This window comes from Oncorhynchus clarkii, chromosome 17, assembly GCF_045791955.1.
Source record: "Oncorhynchus clarkii lewisi isolate Uvic-CL-2024 chromosome 17, UVic_Ocla_1.0, whole genome shotgun sequence".
Taxonomy (NCBI): domain Eukaryota; kingdom Metazoa; phylum Chordata; class Actinopteri; order Salmoniformes; family Salmonidae; genus Oncorhynchus; species Oncorhynchus clarkii.
The window spans coordinates 12183595-12201844 of NC_092163.1; the positions used below are offsets into that span (position 1 = coordinate 12183595).

At 42.6% G+C, this 18250-nt stretch overlaps 1 protein-coding gene across 1 annotated transcript in view; it reads right to left on the bottom strand.

Annotated features, from left to right (window-relative positions):
- Window positions 1-11079, bottom strand: part of LOC139369581 (xylosyltransferase 1-like) — a 131288-nt gene extending 120209 nt beyond the window's left edge. Inside the window, exon 1 of the mRNA XM_071108830.1 lies at window positions 10758-11079. Coding sequence (XP_070964931.1) covers window positions 10758-11045 — 288 coding nt within the window. The 5' untranslated portion in view covers window positions 11046-11079. The remainder of the gene's footprint in view (window positions 1-10757) is intronic.
- Window positions 11080-18250: the final 7171 nt, after the last annotated feature.

The window sequence follows — 18250 nt, forward strand, 5'->3', positions numbered from 1 at the left end:
CCAGACAGACAACTCAGGCAACCTATTATGGAATATCACTGTCTTATCTCTGACTCATCAGAGACCTGATCCTAGATCAGCATTCCTCATCTGCTGTCAGAGTATGAAGCGCTCGGAAAAGGACTGCTGCTTTAGGATCAGTTTTGCCTTTTAGATCCTGATCAATAAGATGAAATATATCATCAATACAATATTTATATAATTCCATTATTTGACTTTAGAGATTTGTGTGTATTGTTGTGAATTGTTAGACACTACTGCACTGTTGGAGCTACTGTAGGAACACAAGCATTTCTCTACACCCGCAGTAACACCTGCTAAATATGTATATGTGACCAATAGCATTTGATTTGACTTACATGGACCAACCAGGTCCCCTGTGATACAAGTCGGTATTCGACGTCCATCCATGTCTGAGGACGTCGGAAGATGATGTGGAAACCTGCCACTAGGGGGGCAACAGTGTGCGCTGTTACCTTCAAGTAGTTGTGGACAGGGTGGGCGGACGGGTGTAAGCCTTTAATTCCAAACGTTGCAAGTTCAAATCCAGCGGCAGAACGGTGTTTTTGATATTATCGTTTTAAGCCAATCCCAAACCTTAACCCTAACCGTTACCAGTCAGAGTTAATACCGAACCTTAAGAATTTGGAGGTTTCCTAAACTTAACCTTAAACACTTCAAAATGTGACGTTTGGGAAACATGGATGGACGTCTAATTCTGACGTGAGACTGTGAGAGCTGGTTGACGTGGACAGGGGGGACCTGATCCCAGATCAGCACTCTTCATATGGTTTCAGAGTATGGAGCACAGACCCATACAGTCGGGGCCCATTACATGGACTCCTACAGAGAGACAGTGGTGCCTCTGTTCTGCCTGTCTGGAATGACATTAGGTCCTCGCCAGGGAAGCCCACATTTAGCACCTGAGCTAGAAGTAGCATTTAGCAAGGAGCTGCTAGCTTGGTCTGTGACAGCACAGCGGGGTTAACAGTAGGACAAAATGGTGGATGTTTTGACTGTGCTGCTATGGATACCTGTAGATATACTGCCTGTACAGATCGTGCTTCTTCATTCCACATCCACAGACACGATAGAGGGGAATGGTCTGTCCTTGCAGGTTTTTTGTTAAAGAGAGTGTGCTGTGTATATCTATGTATAGCTATATCTAAGCCTCATGTAACATCACAGACGTGAGGCTCCAATCAATCCACTTCTTCAAATCAAAGTGAGTGGTTTTCCTTGGATCTAGCATATGTTTTTGGCAGGGTGAGGTTGATCTATAAAGCAAGATGGAACCATAAAGTTGAGTGGGCTATCTACTTAAAGTGATAGTTCACCCAAATTAAAATGTTACATATTTGTTTCCGTACCTTGAAAGCAGTCCATAGACAAGGACAGACTGCTCTTGTGTTGTTAAACTATAAAGCAACAACTAATATTAGCTTGCAATTTGGGTGAACTATCCCTTTAAGTAGATTGGACCAGACACTTTTTCCCTTCCCTTGTCATTGATGCAACCACATATGGGATTGCCTTTGATGATGTAATATTTGAAAAGGGAAAGGGGGGATTTTAAATCTTCATGACTGTGGTTTCTAAAGCCTGTAATCATCTGCAGTGTTCAAAGCCTAATAACTCAAAATAACACTTTTTTCCCCCTCCATCCGTCTTTTTTTCCTACTGCTAATTTGAATGCCAACTACAGTGCAAAGTGAATGCCGCTGAGTTAGTTTAAATGTAATGAAAGAAGATATCAGTTGGGAGAAATAGAAAAAAATACGCTTTGAAAAAGACTATTAAAAAGAAATCCAAATGGTTTTAGATCAATTCCAATAACAACCATTACTTTCTGGGCGTGATTGTGACGCACCCTTTCTGTAGTTAAGTCCTAGCACACTTAAGGCCCTATTTCTGTGTCCACACTCCTTTCTTCTCTTCTCCTCTCTCTCGTTCTCACTGTCTCTGTCTCACGTGCGCACACACACACACACACGGAGACACTGTCTCTGTGACTGCATCATCACAGGGTGATGTAAACACCCACTCAGTCCCAGCCATGAGTAGAGTAGCACTGCTGAAAGTAGGGCATCAGCCACTCACTGTGTGTGTGTGTGTGTGTGTGTGTGTGTGTGTGTGTGTGTGTGTGTGTGTGTGTGTGTGTGTGTTTTTCAAATAAAGTATTTAAAATGTGTGAGCCAGCATGGTGATCAGGACAGGAGTGGCATGATTGAAACAGCGTGAGTGGTGGAGCAGGAAGGCAGCAGGAGGAGAGATGATGGAGAGAGTTGAAAGAGAGAGAGAGAGAGAGAGAGAGAGGGTTAAGAGAGAGAAGGTTAAGAGAGAGAAGGTTAAGAGAGAGATAGTTAAGAGAGTTGAGAGAGTTAAGAGAGAGAGAGAGAGAGAGAGAGAGAGGGTTAAGAGAGAGAAGGTTAAGAGAGATAGTTAAGAGAGAGATAGTTAAGAGAGTTGAGAGAGTTAAGAGAGAGAGAGAGAGAGAGAGAGAGAGAGAGAGAGAGAGAGAGAGGGTTAAGAGAGAGAAGGTTAAGAGAGAGATAGTTAAGAGAGAGATAGTTAAGAGAGTTGAGAGAGTTAAGAGAGTTGAGAGAGAGGGGGGGGGGATAGACTAACTGATACAATAGCAAAGGCATCACAGACTCAACAAAGCTCTCAAATGAAAGACAGATGCAGTAATAATATTGAAATACAATTTAAAAGCCTAACTGTTGCTGGAGCCAGAGAGACCTTGGTCCCAAAAACATTCATGTCTTTATAAAGGGGACAATATGCCAGGATTTATGGTTGTCAATTGGACACCATTATCTTACTTTTACCATCATAATATTAGATTGACTACGATTTGTTTTGTTTTACTGCTCTCAAAGGGACAGGGAAGACATGATGACACTAAGATATGCGATATTATCGGGACGTCATGTAAGGAAACAGTTATTGAACATATAAATATTCAACAGACTTGGAACAGAATATTCACATGCCTTGGTGATATCTGTCATCAGATGTGCCGTTGCCATATCAACAGATGGTTAAAACAATGGAACATTTATTTTCACTTCTGGTGGTGAAAATGACTTGATGGATCTGCTGTGAAGAAACCACATGTGATCAACTATGTGTGTGTGTGTGTGTGTGTGTGTGTATATAGTACATGTCCCCATGTGTTTGTGTGTATGTGTTTGTGTATGTGTGTGTGTGTGTGTGTGTGTGTGTGTGTGTATAGTACATGTCCCCATGTGTTTGTGTGTATGTATGTATGTGTTTGTGTATGTGTGTGTGTGTGTTTGTGTATGTATGTGTGTGTGTGTGTGTGTGTTTGTGTGTGTATATAGTACATGTCCCCATGTGTTTGTGTGTATGTATGTGTATGTATGTGTTTGTGCATGTGTGTGTGTGTGTGTGTGTGTGTGTGTGTGTGTGTGTGTGTGTGTGTGTGTGTGTGTATAGTACATGTCCCCATTTGTTTGTGTGTATGTATGTATGTGTTTGTGTATGTGTGTGTGTGTGTGTGTGTGTTTGTGTATGTATGTGTGTGTGTGTGTGTGTGTGTGTGTGTGTCGCCATGAAAGCGATGTCCGCAGCAGGGGGAAACGGATGTTACAGTTACTAAGCCCAGAAACACTTTACAACATATGTAGAACCTGGAAAACACACTGTGGCTGGGAGGCATGACGGTCGGCATCCGTCTAGTAGCCCCCCAGACGGCAAGAAAAACACATGTATGATTAGGAGTTTAACGGAGAGGGGAACAGGGGCTCATTAAGGTTCCTGCCTGTTTTCGTGGATAAACCAACTAGGCTCTTAATTTAACAATTGTATTTGTATTTACAGATGACATACGAGTTTGTTATTAAGGCACTTTAAAGTTCACGTTCCAGAAGACATTTCTGCCCAAAAAATGTATGTTGACGTTCAAATGCCTCTCCCTGGAAGTAGTGATGTGTGACAACCGCCTAGCTTCCTGAAACGAGTCGCATTTAATAAATCATTCACAGACGCACACAAACAACGACGACATCTCCTCTGCCCAGACCAGCATGCTCACACCCCCATCCCCAGTCCCTGCATTACTGCTTGGGACCACCTTAAATTGTCCCAATTCGTTTTTCACTCAGTCGCCCATGCTATCTCAATATTTCAATAATAAATCATTTTGATTTTTTACAATGGCTGTGATGCTAGTTGGGAGGAAAGTTGTTCTCTAGCAATCTGTCAAAGGTAAACATGCAGGGCCTCCCGGGTGGCGCAGTGGTTAAGGGTGCTGTACTGCGAGACTCTGGGTTCGCGCCCCGGCTCTGTCGTAACGGGCCGCAGACGCATGCAGGTACGTTCGCACTAAAGGCAAATGGCCACAACATCCAAGGTTAAATCCTATGGTATCAAACATACACCAGTTTCTCCTGATGCATGCTAGGCATCATCTTTCCTTTCAATTAGTTTGACCTGGAAACACCTATTGATAACAACACCTGTCACTCTGGGTGATTATTCTACATCTAATATCATCATGACGAGGCTTGTAGAACTTCTCCTCAGAGGTCAATTCTATCCTCGTCAAGGCGCCTGGCTACATCTATTCCCATCTCTCTCACACACACACACACACAATGTGCAGCAGCAGTTAGTTCATGTATATTATCCTAGGCGCAACAGATATAGACTCTGACGAACCATCACACAGAACAACCAGCAAAAGAGAAGGGCATAGGCAATCTGACAAACAGGCCAATCCGGCATTTTACCTGGCAACCGGAAGGCATTGTACCGCACATTATCTGGCAACCGCAAGGCATCGTCGATGAAGCATAAGTACCATGCTCTCCACGTTACATTGAAAAGGTCACAGGATCTGTTGTGCCAGTTATAATGGTAAACGCTTCTTGAGAAATACCTAAATGTGTCCCAAATGGCACCCTAATCCCTATATAGTGCACTACAGGACATACAGTTGAAGTCAAAAGTTTACATGCACTTAAGCCAAATACATTTAAACTCAGTTTTTTCACAATTCCTGACATTTAATTCTAGTAGAAATTCTGTGTCTTAGGATCACCACTTTATTTTAAGAATGTGAAATGTCAGAATAATAGTAGAGAATGATTTATTTCAGCTTTTATTTATTTCATCACATTCCCAGTGAGTCTGAAGTTTCCATACACTCAATAAGTATTTGGTAGCATTGCCTTTAAATTGTTTAACTTGGGTCAAACGTTTTGGGTAGCCTTCCACAAACTTCCCACAATAAGTTGGGTGAATTTTGGCCCATTCCTCCTGACAGAGCTGGTGTAACTGAGTCAGGTTTGTAGGCCTCCTTGCTCACACACGCTTTTTCAGTCCTGCCCACAAATTGTCTATAGGATTGAGGTCAGGGCTTTGTGCCAAGCTTTAACTTCCCGACTGATTTCTTGAGATTTTGCTTCAATATATCCACATAATTTTCCATCCTCATGATGCCATCTATTTTGTGAAGTGCACCAGTCCCTACTGCAGCAAAGCACCCCCACAACATGATGCTGCCAAAAGTACGATCTTTGTCCCCTTGTGCAGTTGCAAACTGTAGTCTGGCTTTTTTATGGAGGTTTTGGAGCATTGGCTTCTTCCTTGCAGAGCAGCCTTTCAGGTTATGTCGATATAGGACTTGTTTTACTGTGGATATAGATACTTTTGTACCCGTTTCCTCCAGCATCTTCACAAGGTCCTTTGCTGCTGTTCTGGGATTGATTTGCACTTTTTGCACCAAAGTACATTCATCTCTAGGAGACAGACGCGTCTCCTTCCTAAGCGGTATGATGGCTGCGTGGTCCCATGGTATTTATACTTGCGTACAGTTGTTTGTACAGATGAACATGGTACCTTCAGGCGTTTGGAAATTGCTCCCAAGGATGAACCAGACTTGTGGAGGTCTACAATTCTTTTTAGGAGGTTTTGGCTGATTTCTTTAGATTTTCCTATGATGTCAAGAAAAGAGGCACTGAGTTTGAAGGTAGGCCTTGAAATACATCCACACGTACACATCCAACTGACTGAAATTATGTCAATTAGCCTATCAGAAGCTTCTAAAGCCATGAAGGAATTTTCCAAGATGTTTAAAGGCACAGTCAACTGTTTTTTTTTTAGTTTTTTTTTTAGGGTGGATCAGCTTAATATTGTGGAAAGAATGTTGCTTCCAATGTCATTGTCTGCATCATTTCCAATCCCCCATAATTTTTTGGGAAATATATATATCCATACACGCATGCATACATATACACATATATACATACACATACCTATATAGACATACATACTATTTTAAAGAATATACCTTTATTATTATTCCCCGCAAACCCCCCAATTGGAGTAAACTAATAAACACTTCTGCTTCTACCTTCAATCCATACATCTTATACACACTCTACAGACACAGTCTACTTTACAATAGTTCTCTCTTGTTTGTTCTTAGTCCTTCCTCTATTTCTGATGTCCATCCAGTTTGATGATTTCTATTTGTAACTATGCTATTTCACAAACGCTCCGAACCTATATACATTTTACAGATCCCTTATGCCCTACATTGTTTATCTTGTTATTAGTCACACCCTTCAGCTCCATTCAACCCCTCCCATCTGTCTCTCAACATCATCCACTTCGGATTTCTACTTGCCATATATTTTTCAACTGTGCTGTGATGCTTCACAAAAGAATTGAACCTTCCTATTCTCATAGCTTCTACAGATTGTAAATAAAAAATAAACATTTTTGCTAAAATAATTATTATATTATTGATTGATTGACTATGGCTTTTCAAATCACTCAGTATTGCTGTCTGCAGCATTAGTTCTAGGCAAATGTTGTAATTCTTCAGCCAATCCTGGACCTGTGACCAAAAATGAGCTACATATGGACAATACCAAAATAAATGATCTAATGACTCTGCCTCCTCACAGCAGAATCTGCAGAGCTGGGAAGATTGTATCCCCCATATATATAACATTCTATTAGTTGCAAGAATTTTGTATAGTAATTTATATTGAAAAATTGGAAGTTTTGAATCCGGCGTTGTTTTGCGTATCAATTCATAAACCATGTGCCATGGAATGGGCACATCGAAAATCTCATCCCAATTATTTTGCTGTCGGTTTTTTGGTCCTTAAATTAAATTGGTATGTTTTTATTTATCACACTTTTCTTTAACCATTTATGTTCTTTAATACAGGGCCGACATACAAGTTCCTTACTTTTTCCCCCTTCTACAGGCCTCTTCCAGTTTTGTGGTAATGCTGCAATTAATTGGTTGTAATTTTGGGTAGAGCAGACATTTCCATATGTCTGTGTTAGCTGCATGTGTGACATAACTCCATCAGTCCTATTTATGATATCATTCAATACAAATTATACCTTTTTTAAACATTTCTTCGATAAATACAGTTTTTTTTTATCAATTAGTATATTTGAATTTAACCACAATATTTGTTGTACTATTTGTTCCGGCCTTTCAGGTGGATTAAACCGAAATTGCAACCAACTTTCTAAGGCTTGTTTAAAAAATAAAGATATTTTGGAGATTATTTCCTTTTCAAATAACTGAAAGTGAGCAGGTGTAATCTGAATAAAGGGGAAAAGGCCCTTCCTGAACATAGGATGAGACATTCCTACCAATTGACTAGAGAACCAGTTTGGATTTAAGTATAACTTTTGTATGGCACAGTCAACTTAGTGTATGTAAACTTCTGACCCACTGGAATTGTGATACAGTGAATTATAAGTGAAATAATCTGTCTGTAAACAATTGTTGGAAAAATGGCTTATCATACACAAAGTAGATGTCCTAACCGACTTGCCAAAACTATAGTTTGTTAACAACTCATTTTTGGAGTGGTTGAAAAATGAGTATTAATGACCCCAACCTAAGTGTATGCAAATTTCCGACTTCAACTGTATGTGCCCTGGACAAAAGTAGTGACCTATATAGGGAATATGGTGCAACTTGGGATCACAGCCACAATTGTCTTGGCGTGAATGTGTTTTGACACACATCTTCCCGTCGCCCAGTCACAATTGATTCTGTGCGTCAGAACTCAATAACTATTTCGCTAATTCAGCCACGCTACTGGACAGGAACAATGATAAAACCCCTTCCTGGTCTGTTAGCGTGTCTCTCAGACTGATGCTGTTATAGCATAGCGAACACACACACACACCCAGGGCTGTGCACAGACCTTTCAGGGGGCAGGTGCTCAGAACGTACCAAATGCCTCTGCAGGGGACCATTTTAACAGTTTTGGAGCATAGGCCTGTTTATTCCTGCAACCACACACCCACTCATCATCTTTAGAAATTCTAGGCAAGCTAGTTAAAGTGAATCCTAAAGACAGAGATGATTGACATGGGGAAAAGAGGGTGGGCTATCAGCTGATCACTGATGTTGATGATTGATGTAAATCTGCTAGTCAGCTAGCTTCATTTCTTTTACTGATTGTAATTGACCACTATGTCTTTCTGTCTCTCTCTCTGCTGTGTATCAGCCGACCAGACTGAATATTGATGATGATGTAAGCTAAATCAAGTGTTAATAAAATAATTTTTTACATGTTTTATTTAACCTTTATTTAACTAGGCAAGTCAGTTAAAAACATATTCTTATTTACAATGACGGCCTACCAGGGAACAGCGGGTTAACTGAGTTGTTCAGTGGCAGAACGACAGATTTTTACCTTGTCAGCTCGGGGATTCAATCCAACAACCTTTCGGTTACTGGCCCAACACTCTAACCACTAGGCTACCTGCCGCCCCAAAATATGCTGCTGTGGCAGTAGTGTTGATATTTAAACTAGGTAGCTAGCTACAGACACTCGACAGGTGACCGCATATCTCAAGCCAAGCATGTTTGGATACTGGGAGCGTGCAATCTCCGTACAGGGCAGACTGGAAAAAAGTGCGTGAGAGCTCCGTACAGGGTGAACCTGACACCACGGCACCTTGGGGGCAGTGGCTTCCAAACAACAATAACCAAAAATACATATATACAGTAATTTTGGGGGAAATTATACCACCACCCAAAACGGCTCTTTGAAGACTGGAAGGGGCTTGTCTTCTGAACAGGTAGAGCCCTATATGTGCACTGCACACACACACAAACACACTCCTAGCAGGTCTGTCTTGACATCTTCATCACGTTTCTGTCCTTGGAATGACTTACCATACATTATGTTGTTGTTGTGTAGCCTGAGGGCAAACACACACACACACACACACACACACAACGAGGGAGAGAGTTGATGGATAGACTGAGTCACAGCTCCCACCACCCGTAGCAGATAGATGAGAGTGTAGAGGGATGCTATATGAGGACTGAGGAACCTACACCACTGTAGTCTACAGCATATCTCCCATAACAACCATATCAAAGCTACTGTATCCATAGTGACGGGATTATACAGCCCAAACAATGTGATGCAAGGTTTTCCAAATATTGCAACAGCAAAATAGGCTACAACACACCATATATTTCAACAACAACAAAAAAACACAGTCCAGATATCATATTGCTTATAATATTGTGGTAATAATATAATATCCATATTAGTGCCATGGAATAAAATGATTTGGAGACTGCATATCTCTTGACAAAATCAGTCAAAGATTGATTGATTAACAACCGAACAGATGTCAACCTGTAGGCTACTGTAATTTAATTAAGCATGATTTATCCATTGCCCTTCCAGTGTTTGCTAATACTACGACTATTTCAACTAACAGACCAGTGATCATCTGGGATCCCGGAGCGTGTGGAGTTAAACCACGGCTGTATAGGTAGTGTGGTAGCAATGTTTCAACTTGATTTGGTCTCAATTCGGTGCTGAACTAATGTAGTATGGCGTTCATAAACCGCCAACGATCCAAAAGTGTAGGTTATTTGCACAATTTATTGGTTAGAGCCAAGAGTTCGCATGTATATGTTTACATTTCTCATTTCCCTCTAATGTAGCGTTTGCATAAACGATATGTGGCTACTCCGATCACCACGCAGTCATTTCCCTGTGGTATTTTCACATGAACTAGTCCATTAAGCGGTTTTGCATTGATACACAATTAGCAAATTATGCGTTTCAAATGGCCATTACACAGTCGTGTGTGTCGCTGAAATTGTTATCTGTAAGGGCAAATAATAATTTCTGACCTATAACAAGCAGTTAGAAGTAAGCAGCCCGGGGCATCGATTTACGCATCTGAAATTACTTTAGAGTATTTGCTGTGATTAAATATTGCTTGGATTATACCGTTTTGGGTTCAAATTCACACCCAGTGGATTTAAAAAATATATATATTTACAGTAGGCTACACAACGAATGGATTTGAAGGACACCCAATGTGGCATCGTTCAGTTGTCATTCTGTTCCTCTTCATAATGTTTTGGATTTGGAAACATTCCTACAACATCGTACATCTGTCACTCTTTGCGCGGGAGGCTGGGACGCTAGCGACGTCGATGTAACATGTCAGAGTAGTACATCTCCATTTAAAATGATCTTGATTTGAAAATGAATACAGCCGCCAGAGGTGGTTCGGTTAATTCATTTGAGCGTCTGTGCCCATCCAGTCTACCAAAGCACCAGGCATAGATTGGCAGACAGGAACAATAATTCAAGCAGCGGTTGTAGCCCATGCAGTCTTCGGCTATGTCTTTATCAGACACTTAAAATGGGCCGTAGGTAAAAGGGATATAATAGCTACGTGTAACAGCAGTAGCGCCACAGTCTTACCGGCTGCTGTATGTGACGAACCGTTCCTTTCCCTTGTGGAGGATGGTGCTGTAGCTGAACCTCGCGCTTCATATACTCGCTGCTGCCTTTGTAGCCACCGCCGCCGACCCGGTCTCTCTTCTCCCTCATGTTCGACGCGCCACCGCCGCCGTTTTCCCGTTCTTCCCCGGAATCGAGGCTACTGAAGTTCCACACTATCAGCGTCTGGACCAGCAGCACGGTGAGAGCCGCTATCAAGGCGGAACGCGAGCGGCGGGCCAACCTGCGAGCGCACGAGCCGCCAACCATCTTCACTCTTTGACTGCTAGGACTCGAGAGGAGAAGGTCGGCTAGCCTGCCTCTGCGTAGCGCGACAGACAGCAGGAGCGGAGAGACCACGGGAGTTTTTTTTTTTTTTAGATCTAGCTCACGATGGCTAGGAGGAGCATCGAGGAGAGGAGGCAGCACAGAGCCATCGTGTGGTTGAAAGACGTTACGCGCGAGCTCAGGATGTTCACCGAATGTTCTGAGTCACAGCGACGGTAAATTAGAGTCCTCCGTCTGGAATTCTTGTATAAAATACCTCGGCACGAAGCACGTGGGTTATCACCTCACACATGTACGTGATACCCATCCACGACATTTAATGATTAAACAAACAAAAAAATGTTATTTTTGGAAACGTTGATGTGGGTGAACACAATGTACCGTTGAACAATATCAGTACCATGGACAGTGCTCTCAGAAAATGTGTATCGCTGCAGCTTCTTACAAATAGAATACAAGCTCACATCCATCCCATGTACTGTAGGCTCCACTAGGACCAACCCTCACCATCCCCTTCTGCATTCAATTATTGATGCCACTTCATGTGCATTTCAAACATAACCAATGTACCAAATGACCATAAGAGCTATAAAAGGAGAGTTATTCATGTACAGTATATTGTAGCGACCTTAATCCAACACGTAATGACCTCGCCAAGAAGTTCGGACCTCTTGATTTAACAGTTAAGCTGTTGGCTTGACAGTCGCTGGACCTGTGTTCGAGTCTCGGTGGGGGGATAACCCAAGTTCACTTCAACATGATTTTATTCATAAGAAAGGGCCCAAGTCTATGCTTACAGCTGTGTATGAAAGGTAGGGAGGAGCTAGGTCTGACAGTAGTATCAAGCCCAAACTTTATACTACAGCAACTTCTTGTAATGGATGTAGAGGATTTCCATCCATATTTACTCTGTGTGCCCCTGTGCATTGTGCTTAATTTTCTGGCAAGCATACCTTCGCTATCTAATTGTCTGCCAAGGCTGAGCTAGTACAGCTACTGGGATTTATAAGGAAGGGAGAACACACACACGCAAATACACACGCACATGCACAGTAACACACACACACACACACACACGGCTGATGTAGTATCTACTGGGACTACTACATCAGCTCTGTATGCGTGTGTATTTGCGACGTGTATGTGTGTGTGTGTTCTCCCTTCCTTCCTTATAAGTCCACACTGCTACGCTTTAATAAGTCAACAAACGTCAACACTATCAACTAGGCAATCCACGCCTAGGCTGTTCTGCTCTTTGCTTAAGGGCAATGAACCACTGACGGTGAATAAAAAAGATAGCATTCAGACAGAGTGTGTGTCTACCTACAGTACACCAGGCCTAGCGGACACAAATTGATGGGTGGGTTTTGGTAAGTCGAAAATTGCATAATTGGTGCAAAACAGGAAAATTGTTTCTCTGATATTTTGAAGGCAGGTTTTGCATATCTCAACCTTTTCAATGAGAGTTGGATTACAGAGTGTGACTACAGGCGGAGATGGTAGCATTATTATTTTTCGGCGGACAGTAAGTACACAGACCACTGTGTGTGTGTGTGTGCGTGTGTGTGTTTCACCTGAAGGAATACATTTGAGAGGCAGAAAGGCTAGAACAAAGCACAGTATGCAAAGCTCAAAACAACAGCCTTGGCTGAAACAAAAATACATAGTTATTAGTCTCTGACCTTGTTGTGTTTTCTCCAGACTGGTTAAGTATGACATGCCACACATTGACAGCATGCCTTGCATTTGTAGATAGTGTTTATTCTCAGCCTAGCTGCCAATCGAAAACAGACGGACGTCTGACATTAGGCACAAACAGTGTTAATTCGAGCTGTATTATGTTAATTCGAGCTGTATCCTAGCAACAGAAGGTAGTCTAGCACCAAACCACACAGCATTCAATTTTACCTGGCAGTATCGGTGAAACGTTTGTCCATTCACCCAACAAGACATGCAGTAATATCAACCAGATGCAAGAACTCAAGTGGGTACATGGACAAAAGAGGACCAGTTGGGCCAAGACTCGTTCTATTCATCCATTGACAAGACAACTATATTATATTTAATATACAGTATGTTCATATTGTACATTCCATGACAGTTTCCTTAGCATTTATTTAGCATTTCAATTGCAGCTCACATTTGATTACCAAGGTGCTATTACCTTGGGCAAACAAAAATCTATGTTACTGTCCAAAAGCGATAAGGACCCCCAGATCACACACACACACACACGCACGCACACACACACCATACTAATAGATACACGTCACATTGAAATTGAAAATAGCTTTGTGCTCACACACATTCCTGAGACATTTGAACGTCTTCTACATTTCAAAAATGTTGCCAAGGTGAGAGACTGTGGGAAAGAAGGAAGGGAGAGAGAGACAAGCAGAGAGAGAGAGAGAGAGAGAGAGAACGTGATATGGATGAACATGTGAGGAAAGGCAAATGAGATTAAGGGAGGAGAAAAGAAGAAGAGAACGGAAAGAGAGAGTAGAAATAATGGATGTGGACAAGGAGAAAGAAAGTCTGGGGGAGAGAAAGTGAGAAAAATAGATAAGACTCACAGTCAGGTGAAAGAGACGGGAGACAGAAGGGATGTGAGAAAAATGGAGAGGTAGAAAGTTTTAGCGAGAGAGACAGAGAGAGAGAGAGATGTAGGAGGGACCGGAAGAGGCAGGGGCACACAAAGAGAAGTTGAGAGACGGAGGAGGGAGAGAGCGAGCAACAGACGGAGGAGAGAGAAAGAGAGAGAAAATCAGAAAGCGAGAGAGGTTACAACTTCTCAGGCAGCAGAACTAGCTCTTCTCTTCTCATTAGCCGATTCTCTGTTGCCGCAGCGATGGCTTCCGGTCCCCACGGCTGATGAATTTAATTAAAGCTGAACCCCCCCCATCAGTCAAGCACAGACACTGACCAACACTGACCAACACTGACCAGATTGGTGCTAGGGTGCATATATCTCTCTCTCTCTCTCTCTCTCTCTCTCTCATTTCAAAGGGCTTTATTGGCAAGGGAAACATATCTTTACATTGCCAAAGCAAGTTAATTAGACAATAAACAGAAGTGAAATAATCAATAAAAAATGAACAGTTAACATTAGACTCACAAGTTTCAAAGGATTAGACTCATTTCAAATTATGGCTATGTACAGTTCTCTCTCTCTCTCTCTCTCTCTCTCTCTCTCTCTCTCTCTCCTCTGCAGTGTCAGTCAGAACAGCAAAGAAGCCTGAGGGAGAGGGTATGTGTGGGTCAGGCAAGATGACTGGTCATGCCTTGGGTGCCTCACTCGCTTGTCCCTGAGACGTAGCGTTTGGGGAGCTGTGGAGTGGTCAATCTTTTCATTCAGTAGTAGAAGAAGACAGAAGACAGAGGTGGCTAGTCACATTCTGACATCATGGCTACGGGTTTGGTCGAAGCACACGAAGAGGAAGGATACATGGAATGTGTTGAAAGGAGATCCTTGGTGATTAGTTGGTGTAACACTGACATGTTGAAGGCTTATGCTCTATCTAATCGTGTTAGACAACAGGGTTTGTACTGAGTTCCTGTTCTTGTGGTCAAAGGTGAATAGGTCACAGGGTTAGAGGGTTATAGAGTCAGAGTCCATGCAGGGCAGTAGGGAGAATTATCCCCTAGAGAAGACTGATCAAAGGTCAATTTGATGTCGTTTTGTTTTTCCCCCACAATGGCTAAACTTCGCGTTCAGGAAGGGTAAGCTGATCCTAGATCTGTGCTTAAGGACAAGCCTCACCTAACGCCACCCCTGTCCCCACAGTTCAGCTAAAGGTCACTTGGGACATGTAAAGTGTCATAGGAACGACATTGAAGCCGTTCAGCATAAAGGTGGCACATGTCGCAGGGAGAGTAATCCCACTCCATCTACAGCAGTCATAGTTAATGGTGGATCTGGGGGAAGATTGCTGTGTGTGTGTGTGTGTGGGGGGGGGGGGGGGGGTCTAGGTGTGTGTGTATTTGTGCGTGAGTGTGTGGATGTGTGTGTGCCCAAGCCTGTGTGTGAGTCACGCTCTGCAGCAGTTCTGTAATCCTCTACATAAGTTCAGCCATGTTCTCCCAGGTGACACGGTGCTGAGACAGAGAGCAGAATGTATAAGTGTGTTGTGTGTGTGTGTGTTCTCACTTGAGACTTCCGACAAGGAGATGGATAAATCATGGATAAATCAATGTATTCCACTGCAACACTGCACACCCTATCACACAGTAGAACCAACCAACACTGCACAACCTATCACACAGTAGAACCAACCAACACTGCACACTCTATCACACAGTAGAAACCAACCAACACTGCACAACCTATCACACAGTAGAACCAACCAACACTGCACAACCTATCACACAGTAGAACCAACCAACACTGCACAACCTATCACACAGTAGAACCAACCAACACTGCACAACCTATCACACAGTAGAAACCAACCAACACTGCACAACCTATCACACAGTAGAACCAACCAACACTGCATAACCTATCACACAGTAGAAACCAACCAACACTGCACAACATATCAAACAGTAGAACCAACCAACACTGCACACTATATCACACAGTAGAAACCAACCAACACTGCACAACCTATCACACAGTAGAACCAACCAACACTGCACAACCTATCACACAGTAGAAACCAACCAACACTGCACAACCTATCACACAGTAGAACCAACCAACACTGCACAACCTATCACACAGTAGAAACCAACCAACACTGCACAACCTATCACACAGTAGAACCAACCAACACTGCACAACCTATCACACAGTAGAAACCAACCAACACTGCACAACCTATCACACAGTAGAACCAACCAACACTGCACACTCTATCACACAGTAGAAACCAACCAACACTGCACACTCTATCACACAGTAGAAACCAACCAACACTGCACAACCTATCACACAGTAGAACCAACCAACACTGCACAACCTATCACACAGTAGAAACCAACCAACACTGCACACCCTATCACACAGTAGAAACCAACCAACACTGCACAACCTATCACACAGTAGAACCAACCAACACTGCACAACCTATCACACAGTAGAACCAACCAACACTGCACACTCTATCACACACAGTAGAAACCAACCAACACTGCACAACCTATCACACAGTAGAAACCAACCAGCACTGCACAACCTATCACACAGTAGAAACCAACCAACACTGCACAACCTATCACACAGTAGAACCAACCAACACTGCACAACCTATCACACAGTAGAACCAACCAACACTGCACACTCTATCACACAGTAGAAACCAACCAACACTGCACAACCTATCACACAGTAGAACCAACCAACACTGCACACTCTATCACACACAGTAGAAACCAACCAACACTGCACAACCTATCACACAGTAGAAACCAACCAACACTGCACAACCTATCACACAGTAGAAACCAACCAACACTGCACAACCTATCACACAGTAGAACCAACCAACACTGCACACTCTATCACACAGTAGAACCAACCAACACTGCACAACCTATCACACAGTAGAAACCAACCAACACTGCACAACATATCAAACAGTAGAACCAACCAACACTGCACACTATATCACACAGTAGAAACCAACCAACACTGCACAACCTATCACACAGTAGAACCAACCAACACTGCACAACCTATCACACAGTAGAAACCAACCAACACTGCACAACCTATCACACAGTAGAACCAACCAACACTGCACAACCTATCACACAGTAGAAACCAACCAACACTGCACAACCTATCACACAGTAGAACCAACCAACACTGCACAACCTATCACACAGTAGAAACCAACCAACACTGCACAACCTATCACACAGTAGAACCAACCAACACTGCACACTCTATCACACACAGTAGAAACCAACCAACACTGCACAACCTATCACACAGTAGAAACCAACCAGCACTGCACACTCTATCACACAGTAGACATCAACCAACATGATCCCAATTCTCACCACTTGAGCAGCAAACCCTCCCATTATACATGGATGATCCTATCGTCCCAAAAGAAACATACTGTAGGCGTACTTGGCTAGTGTTGGGCTGGAGCAAAACATTGGTCCTGGAGAAATGGGGTTGGAGGAAACACTCCAGTGGGCTAAATCAGGGTCACACAGAGTGTTTCTTGGTAGTCTTGAACAAATCTACTTTGAGACAAAAGTATATACCTCACACACACGGTTATGGGGTTAAAAAAAGAAGACACCTGTACCATGTCAGATATACAGTTGAAATGTGTTACATTTTGAGTTTGCATCCTAATATTACACTTTCTATACATCACAGACGACTGAAATTTTCGGTGTGTTTAAAAAAATCCTCTTTATTAATTAAGAAATTATGAAAAATATGAGTAACATTCCACCCATGAGACTACTAGGTCATTTGACTGCAGTAATGGGCTACGTGGAGCATTTCACCCATTCAGGGGAAGCACCAACGATGTCCTATCCTATAACTGCCCCGTCAGTAACCTCAACCTGGGTTGTGTTCAGTTACCACAATGTAGCAAAACATGCTGTTACAGAAAACAAAAATGAGCGTTCTTATTGGACAAGTTCAAGATAGCACCTCCCAGTTTCAAACCTACTGAACATGTCCCTGACGTTTTATGGGCGCATCTCCCTTTAGCATTAAACCTCAAACTAGGTCATGTTCAATAAGCCACAAAGTAGAAAAACATTAGAAAAAAAACAACAAAAATGAGTGTTCTCGTTTCAACAGCCTGCTGAACATCACCCTGAGGATGTATGGGTGTTTTTCTCTGTAGCTTTAAACCTACTAATGTCAATGTCCCCGTCTACCTTATGGCCATTTTGATTCCTCCCCTTTCACTCATTTGACTCCTTCACTTGGACGGACTGTTACAGAGCAAATTTACACCTGTGTTCTTTCATTAGACTATTGAATAATTGATCACACACACATGCTCATATGAATGCACGCACACACACACACACACACACACACACACACACACACACACACACACACACACACACACACACACACACACACACACACACACACACACACACATGCACACACACACAGACACACACACACACACACATACACCTTGTGGGGACATACAATTCAGTCACATTCAAAATCCTATTTTCCCTAACCCCTAACC